This window comes from Nicotiana tomentosiformis, chromosome 6, assembly GCF_000390325.3.
Source record: "Nicotiana tomentosiformis chromosome 6, ASM39032v3, whole genome shotgun sequence".
Classification (NCBI taxonomy): Eukaryota; Viridiplantae; Streptophyta; class Magnoliopsida; order Solanales; family Solanaceae; genus Nicotiana; species Nicotiana tomentosiformis.
Window position 1 is genome coordinate 145,979,344 of NC_090817.1, and position 9,819 is coordinate 145,989,162.

The 9,819-nt window shown below is 36.3% G+C and overlaps 1 protein-coding gene across 1 annotated transcript; it reads right to left on the reverse strand.

Annotated features, from left to right (window-relative positions):
• Positions 1 to 1,274: 1,274 nt before the first annotated feature.
• Positions 1,275 to 8,708, reverse strand: LOC104107470 (pre-mRNA-splicing factor SLU7). Its single transcript, XM_009616291.4, has 10 exons — positions 8,534 to 8,708; positions 7,333 to 7,496; positions 7,125 to 7,237; positions 6,318 to 6,731; positions 5,984 to 6,119; positions 5,596 to 5,895; positions 3,770 to 3,986; positions 2,255 to 2,358; positions 1,843 to 1,911; positions 1,275 to 1,760 (listed from the first exon to the last, which is right to left on the reverse strand). The coding sequence occupies exons 1-10, from the start codon at positions 8,547 to 8,549 to the stop codon at positions 1,683 to 1,685; spliced, it is 1,611 nt and encodes a 536-aa protein (XP_009614586.1). The 5' UTR covers positions 8,550 to 8,708; the 3' UTR covers positions 1,275 to 1,682.
• Positions 8,709 to 9,819: the final 1,111 nt, after the last annotated feature.

Genomic DNA, 9,819 nt, shown 5'->3' on the forward strand with positions numbered 1-9,819 from the left:
GATATTCGAAAAAGTATATAAAATTTATATAATTTATATATATATATATATATATATATATATATATACAAAAAATATTTTTTTGGTTATTATTTTAAAAGTTACTATACAATATCATTTTCCCTACCCTATCTTATAGCATGTTTGGTCAAAGGTATTTTTTTTAGTCAAAAGTACTTTTTTGCCGATATTAAGGTGTTTGGCCAAACTTTTTGAAGGAAAAAATATTTTTAAGTAGAATCGTAAGTAATTTTAGAGAAACAAAATAAAGTAGTTTCTCTCCAAAATTATTTTTTTTAAAACTTGGTTAAATACTAATTGTTACTCAAAAGTATTTTTCAAATTAATTAATCAAACACAAACTACTTCTCACTAAAAGTACTTTTTTGAAAAACGCTTCTCAAATTAAACGGATTTTAGAAGTTTGGCCAAACATGCTATTAATCTCATAGTGCTCCAGCTCTGTTTCCCAATTTGTTTTAGAAGCTTGGCCTCTTTTATTCTTATTTTTTTATTTTTTTGAATATGTGGCCTCTTTTATTCAAGTAAAGCCTTTAGAGGCTATAGCATAGTTAAGTAGTTAAGAGCTTCTAGTAATTTAAAAACGTAAAAATCTACTTGTTTTGCGTTAATAGGACTTCTAGGAACGTTTTTTCTTTCCCTTATCAAGCAAATCACACTTAACCGCCTAATCGCCATTGATGCTATCTTGATAATTCAATATCTTATCATAGTCTATACTCTAGCATTGGTTGTAGCCTAAACAGGCTATTAGTCTTATTAAGTTTGAATTTTATTTGCTGAACATTTACACAATAGAAGTTACCTAGAAAATACTCTGTTTTTTTAAATATATATATCGGTGTAGGATTAAATATTAAGCTTTTGAAGAAAAAAGATGGCATGTGACTCATAGGCTATATACCCTTGGAGTTCTTTAGTTTGAAACATGTTTTGATCATTTCTATTGGAGTGTCATTAAAAGTAAATAAGAAAGATGATCTTAGAAAAATTCCGAGTATAAAAAGGTGCCAGTCATTTTTGTGCAAACTAAAAAGGAAAGAATATTATATAAAATTGAAATGGAAAGTAAAACAACAATAATAATTATATCTTAGATGAGCTCGTTAGATGCAAGGAGGCAATTTTTGAAGGGAGAGGGATAAAGAGAAAGCACATTAATAGCACAATGAAGACCAGAAATCAGCCAGGCCCACCGCTAAGCTCCACAACAATTTTTGTGCTATAAAAAGGAGATAAAGACAACTAAAATATAAAGTCTGAAAACCACGATTCATTAAAAGCCTACTGCGTATGTATAAACAAGAGATCAGGACGTACACAACTCTCGACCCCAATTTAATTGCAATAACGGAGAAGAGGGTTTAAAGTAGCACATATATATACAGGCATTCGGAGCGTCGATGATCCAAAGAGTTTCTTCTCTGTAACTTTTTATTGGGTGGTTCCTGGGAGGAGTATTTCACCTTAAACAAACACTGCAACAAATACCAAATCACAGAAAGGACGACGAACAGGACTCGAAAGTAATCTCTCATTCCCCTGGTACAATTCACCTACATGCATGTGATGGCAACTGCTACCTAAACAGACGCACTGCAGCCAGAGCAACAAGGACTTTCCACTTCTGCGACTTGGAAAGGTTCCGCCACATTCATAACTCAGTGCAGGAAGTCCTTCATTGGATCATCATGGAGGACCTTTTTCATCCTATAGGCTTCCATTTCTTCCGGTGTAACCTACAAAGACAAATGTGGTAAGAACCAAAAAGTAAAGATACAGAAGAGAGTCGAAAGCTAAAAATTGAAGATTTAGATGTACCTCATCATTGTACTTCACATTATATTTCCTTTTCCTTTCATCTCTTTCTTCTCTTCTCTTTTCATCCTCCTGCTCAGAGAAGAAATCCAAAATTTTAGATCATATTAGAGCATCCAGATTTAGTGAGTTAGAGCCAACTGAGAATCCGTATTACTGCAGATGGATCCAGTCAGGCTATTGTATCTGCCCAACCCCTATCCGTCTGACTCAGAAAGAGCTCCTCTCTCTGTGTCTCCCGGTGACCCCCCCCCCCTCCTGATATCATTCTTTGCGCACGTGAACTATTGACCCGCCCCCAAACACAGCAAATTACATTTTGTTTCCAAAAATAAAAGAGCCAAATGAATGAATTCATCATAATGACAGTGCAAGAGTGGCATCGAAGGTACACAGAACAGGCTAAAGGGGATACCTTTTTAAGTGCTTCAGCCAGCTTTTGCTCGTCCAAAACCAAATCGTCAGGTACTTCAGTACCCCAAGTAGCAAGCCTCCTCTCCTCAACCGGCGCATGTGTATCTAGATTAATCACATATTGATGACAAGATGATAAATATTAAAATTAAGACAGATAGCTACACTGTGCAGAAGTATCCATACAAAGTAACAGGCTAAAAAAGATCCCATTTGCAAACATGGGGTTCATGCCAGTGGGAAAATATACTGGCTTACAGATTTGAATCTTAGAAAAACTAAGACGTGGAAATCAGACAGTTCACAGACAATTGTGTCGTCATACACACAATTCACTCCCAGTAGCTTGTAAATATATCACATACCGAATAAAGAAGATGGTTGAACAAAGGGAAGAAAAATAACTCCTTCGACTTATGTCAAGGTCTACTGTTACATTGACCCAAGAAAAACTGTACAAGGTTGCTAATTCAGGTATAACCAAGTTCTTGACCAAAGTTCAAGGAGAGGAAAATAAAAAAGAGGAAATGTCAGCAATCTAGAGGAAGTACGAAATACAACTGCTCTGTAATTATAGTCTTAACATCTAATCCTGAGCATATATTTCAAACACATATAATACAACGTCTCAATCCCAAACAAGTGAGGGTTGGCTATGTGGATCTCACTAACAATGTTTCCCAGTTAAATTCATCTCAACCCAACATCATAAAAAATAAAAAAAGGGAAGCCCGCACAAGGCATAACACGTTCACGCAAGGTCCGGGGAAGGGCCGCACCCCAAGGGGGTGATTAAGACAGCCTACCCTAATGCAATCATAAAAATAAAAAGTACTAGAAGTTCTCTATATTTCCTACTGGCATAAGAATCTCTAATAGTGCTAAAAGACTCCAAGAAAGCATAGGACCTAAAGTAAAACATATTAACATGATCAAAAGATATTCCCAACTAATGGGTATAGCATATATAAATCTTTTTCTTCCATTGTGTCCTTTCGTCTGCATTAATTCCAAGAAATTGTAGGTCTTTCGAGACAACTTTCTTCCATTGATTAAAACACATACAAAAAGGAAGAGCAAAAAGAAAGAGTCTTAAGACATACACTGACCTTATCTTGAATATATTTCACTCACATTAGTATCAAAAAGCTTTTTTATTTCCTTCAGTATAAAAACAAAGCCACTACTTCCTCTATCCCATTATACATTCAGTTTTTTTAGCATGAAAATCGAGGAGATTAAACAGTTGGTGACTATATTTATAGTAGCAACGATAGAACAAAAAATAATAATAGCACTGTTAGAAGAGAAAGTTAAACTAATTGATTTAATCAAAGGACAAATTCCTTCAACAATTTAGTACTTAATTTTCAGTTGTGAACAATAAAATTCTCAGAATCTTGACCAAAAGAAATCCCAGAACTTATCAATAGTGTATCAATCAGAAAATAAGCAGATATCACTAATACGTCGGATTTCTAACTCCAACTTAAACCCTTCAATGGACAACACTAACCTTCAGCCGACTCTTTGCGAGCAATATTGGCCTTCATAAGATCAGCAGAAGCTTCAGCTGCTTCAATTCCGGCAGCACCTGTGCAATAGCTGTTTCTGATCGTTTGTTTGCAGCACCTGTAACCCCACTGGTGATCCTTCCACCATGAACCCCAAACCGTGGTGTGGTTATTGATGTAAACATCCTCTTCATATTTGCTCCTAGGGAGAGCCATCTCCTACAACAAGCAACTCACAAATTCAGCCAAGCTACTCAAAAACTATGCCAAAACAAACAAATAAACAGACATTATCCACTCTTAAATGATATTTCTAATTCAGCCAGGCTACTCTTAAATGATATTTCTAATTCCACCCTATTTCCTCAGAAGATGAAGTAAATGTTTCTTCGCATCCCACTGACTAGTCTGAAAACTTCAGTGGTGTGGACATTCCTCAAAAGAGAGTAGGAATTGGAGACAGTATCTGAGAATTGCCTCAGTTGCCGCTGCCCTAATGATGTTAATTTAAAAGAGGATAGCTCTCTATAGTCTTGAATACCACATTAGAAAGGCAGATAATAGTTCTTTGAGGTATATGTATACGTTCAGTTTTAGATAAGTAGTTTTTAAAAGAGTTCAATAAGTAATATTTCTGGTTTTCTGGAGGATCTTAATATAACAAGTTGTTTCAGTTTGGATGAACTTGGGTAGGATAAGAATGGAAATAGCTGCATTCTTCATAAAAAGATGTAGAAATTCCTCTGATTGAGGTAAACAAGGCCGTACAATTAAGACTGGATTGCTGGATACGATGGAAGGTGAGGATGATCACTTCGATTATTCTGTTCTCGATATTTGAAGTAGGAAATAATGATAATGTTATTATATTGCTGGAACTTAAAGGTGAAGGGAACCTAAACCCTGCAGAGATTGGATACTGATGCGGTTCCCAGAAACCCCCAAAGCAAGAGGATAATGAAAATTAAACAGTTTCTTGAATCCTATTTCACTTGCAGAAGTAAATTAACAATGGAAGGAAGGAGAATGAACCCAAATGAATGCAATCCAACCAGCACACAAGCTGTTCATTACAGCTTTGCCAGTTATGAGCTGTGAAGTACAGCTTAAAGAAACACCACGGAACATTCTGCTTCTATCTTTGTCAGGTGACTGACAAAGAGAAACGTTATTTAATTATTTGACTCTCTTCCTCTCTTATTCTAGCTGCAATACATGAGCCCATAACGAGCATTAAAATATACAGCTCAACTGTATTGACTAAATATTGTAAACTATAAACTAAGACAGTTATCCATGTAACTTTGGAGTCGAAATCAAATTTTTCGAGTAGATAGGAAAACATAAATTAAAAGATTTGCCATGCTCAAATGTTAACCTTTAGCTGGTATGACCAGAAAATACCATAAAAGCCCATCATAGTTGGAAAGGCTCTAAAAGCATCTGATCATTCTATGTCAATATCTTGAAGTAACTATATTCTTGATCTTTAAGGGGGCGAGATGGTATAAATAATTGTGCATGGCTTGTCACATATGGCAAACATAAATGTACACATTCAAGCATTGGGCATGACTCGTGCATCAAGCTTCTACTTAGCTAGTCTACATATGGAAGAAGGTTAAGATAAATATAACTATTTAATATATACCATTATGGTATGTAATTCATCCCCAACAACAACAACAACATACCCCGTATATTTCCACGTGTGGGGTCTAGGGTGGGTAATGTGTACGCAGACCTTACCCCTATCTAGTGAAGGTAGAGAGGCAAAAATTGCGAAGTAACTCATGCATTAATATGCAGCTTGTGATGAAAGAATTACCTGGCCCTTCACAATCCTACCAGCACAATCATATTCAACTTCTCTCTCACTCTGACCCAACAGTAGTTCTCTTGGGAGTATTTCTTCACTAGCAGCATTACCATACTTTTCCATGATATCCTCCTTTGTTTGTGACTTCAGTTTCTCCTTGTTAACCTTGTAATTTTTGTAAAGCAGTTCTGCTTGGGATGGAGCTGCTTGCATATGCACATCATGACCCTTATCAAAAGCTTCCCAAGCGTGAATATTTAGCTGTTTGAACTCCAATGCTTGACCACTAACTCTATTTTGGTTATCTCCCTATAAGAGGAAACAAAAAAGGACGACTGAGTAAAAAAAACATAACCATGAAAATCAGTACTATTTGGAGGACCAGAAGTGCACTTACAGCATAAAATTTTTCATTTGGATCCATATCAGGAAGAGGGTCTTCACGCATGGACCGGGTCTTGGGATCATAATGTGCAGAATTGACATCAAGATTAAGAAGATATTTTGCTGTATCTTCCCGGATACGTAGATTCCTGGACAATGCAGATGCATCAGTATCTTGATAAAGAAACACTCAGGCCTATATGTGTACTATGTGCTTTCTACATAGTACAAGTCAGCCATTCAGTTAACCCCACATGGCTACCCCGCCCAGCCATAAAACCCCATGGACCCCAAAAGTAAATGGGCAGGAAGGTATCAAAGATGAAAAGATATTAAGAAAGACAGACCTAACAGTCCCTGTGCTTCCACCACCAGTGGTTCGTACACGCTTCTCAACTTTTGCAAAATCCATCTGCTTGCTTTCATCAACCTTGGCTTCATCTACCTTCAAAGCATCTTCAAAATCTTCATCTTCGCTATCGCCTCTTTCTTCATCCTCTTTGTTATTTTTCTCCTCCAACTTTTTTAGTTGTTGATCTTTCAGATATTTCTTTCTTGCTTCATCCCTTGCTTCATATCGTTCAATGATATGGGCATAGGAAGCAGCATCATAACCATTCCAACGGTCCCTTTTACCATCATAATCCAGCTCAAACTGTTCTATCTTCTCATCAGGAGCAATATTCTTTCCAGTCCATTTTGCTCCTAATTTGCGGGGCCTATCCATGCATGACTTAGCATCGTGGGTCATTGCCCCACAGCTGTGCCAAGCACATTATATTCAGGGAATCAGTTAAAACATAGCATATTGAGCAATACTATTTCGACGTTGATGAACAATCACAAAAGATTACTAAAGATTGGTCATTTCCGGAATCCAAAAAAATTGTGTCTTTTCTATTTATAGAATTGGAAACAGAAGCTTTCCCAAGTAAAAAGAACAGACCAAGAACTGAAGTAAGTTTAGCTAGCCATATAGTGCCAAACAATAAGATTCAAATTTCCAGATCAGAGGAATCCCTTTTGATTGAAGTTCTTTTTGACCATTTATCGGCAAGAGATATGATTTCTACATCAATGAAGGACAGCAGAAAGAATGCAATTCCATTTGGTACATCTGGAACGTCCAAGAAGAAAGGGAATGGTTTACTTACTTTTCGCATGCACCCTTTCTATACTTTTCTGCCTGATATATTTTCGCACCTCTGTCATACCATGATTTCGTGTAATTGGGGTCGGATTTCCATTTCCTTTGATGTTTCAAACTCTTCAAGTGGCACAACAAGTGAATGTCAAAAACGTGCCTAGACAATCAAGAAATGCTACACTGACTAAAGCTATAAACAATGAGAAAACACATACAGGTCTCTCTGCATTGAGATACCAAGGAGCTGAAGACATATACTGAGGAATGTGAGGATTGATTTCTTTTCCATCCTCATCCACTTCTGCCGGTGCAAGACCAGCCTTTCGCGCCTCTTCCAATTCCAACTGTTTCCTATGGTCCTCTCTAGACTTGAAAGCCACTGCATTTTTTACAAAATCATAATTGCATCAGATAAATGTAAGATTTTGATAAGGAAGCAACCACCCTTTTATGAAAACAACTTTAGGCAGCATGAACTTGATCCAATTAAAGTATCAAACTTTAAGTGGGGTTTGTTTCTGAAAAGTTTCTTTTGAAGTTCTAGAAAAACATTCTGAAAAATATGTGTTAATTTGTTTGTAGGACATCTTTTTCAGAAACTCTATTTCTCATTGAAAAACTCTTCTTCCACTAACAAACACTCACAAATCTTCAAAAAAAGCTATTGAACACATTTTTCATTTGAAGTTTGAATAAACTTTTTCTCCAAAATATCGTTTCAAAAACTTTTCCCAAAACTTCTCAAAACAGCTCCTTAACATCAATTGCAACTGAAGCCCTAATAAATCTATTATTCCAACTAAATACAAATTAATTCGGATGTTAGCAAAATACAGCAACAACTACAACAATAACTATGCCTCAAACAGGGGCGGAGCTAGCCTTGAAAATACACGTTCGGCCGAACCACTAACTATGATTCAAACTTTGTATTTGTCTTAAGAAATCCATCTAATAAGTACAAATTATCAATTTCGGACCCAATAACTTAATAGGGCTTGAATCCCGAACCTATAAGCTTCAAATCATGGCTATGCCTCTGGCCTCAATCCCAAACATATACATCCACTATATCTTCATTCTTTTTTTTTCTTTCTCCAAAAATCCACCATATCCATTCAACTCTTTTTAGGCCCCCATTATTCCTATATTAATTAAATTTTAAGATAAATTAGGAAATTAAAACCTACAAAAACTTAAAACAGCAAAAGTTAGCTACCCCTAAATACCAAACATATAAGTCCGCTATATCTTTGTTTTGTTCTTTCTTCAAAAATCCATTATATCCATCAGCTCTATTGGAACCCGCATCATTCCAATACAATTAAATTTTAAGACAGTTCAGGAAATTATGACCTAAAATTTTGTACTTGCAAGCAAATATTAGCACATCGCAACAAAGAAAATACGACGTACCTGAAGCAGTAGCCATGATTAGTTCTGTAGATGCAAATTCCTATGAGAAATCAGAGAGGATCGAACACCAAACCCTAGAAAGATTCAAGCAATGCCTGATTGTTTGATTAGTTTTCCAGTTTTCGGATTTTATCACTTTAAGGGTAGAAAGCCTCGGGTTTGTTTTATTGGACCCAGAAATTATTGAGAAAACCACAACAACTTTTATTGGGCCTGTGTTTGGGCTATCAAGATACTATCAAGCCCCGCTTGGGAGGTTTTTTACATTGTAGGTCTTTTTAAAGTAACTATTAGCATAAATAACACGATTTTCAATTTATTTTAAAACTAGCAGGTTTTTTTTTACATTTATAGCCTATTCTAATAAATGTCTATATTTGATTTCAATTAATCAAATAGTTAAAATCCCATTAATATAGAATTAAATCCCCCTTTCTCTCCCCCTCAATCTAACAACCGTCCAAAGTGCGCCCCCTCCCTCCCGCCATGCTTCTTCTCTTCTCTTCCTCCCTCACTATGTCTGCCACCAGTCATTCACCTCGGCAAAATCATCGGCCTGTAGCGTACAATCAACCAATAAGTTGGTCCCCTTCTTTGTCTTAAATTTGTTCCTAAAGTAGAGAATTTTTATCTATGCCAACACTGATGATGTCAAAATCTATTCAGCAACTCCTGCTTCATTATTCAACGAGTATTTTGGTAGGAAAGAGAGGAGTCAAGACCCAAAATCCGACTAGTCGTGATGACACCTAACACAACTCGCTAGGTAAGCCAATTAACCACTAACCAATTCCAATAATAATTAATAAAGCAATTAAGTAAAGAAATATCTGAATCTAATACATTTCCCCAAGAACTGGTAGTACAAATCATGAGCTTCTAAGAATAGAGTTTACAAAGCTGAAATGAATTAAATACATAGTCTTGTTTGAAAAGTACATAAACAGAGCTTCATAGACCTAAAGCTACCACGAACAAGGGGCAGCTACAACCGGAACGCAGGTACATCTTCAAACCAGCTCCCATCGAACACAACAACATCAACAACCAACATCTGCACGCAAGGTGCAGAAGTGTAGTATGAGTACAACTGACCTCATGTACTCAATAAGTAACAAACCTAACCTTAGGTTGAAAGTAGTGACGAGCTAACAGAAAAGTCGGGGCCAATACCAGTATTCCACAAGAGTTCATAACAGCATAGAACATGTAACAAAAGAGTATCTCAGAAATAAAAGGCTCAGTCCGTTCACAGTTTCAGAAAAATAGGCATTTCTTTTCAAGTA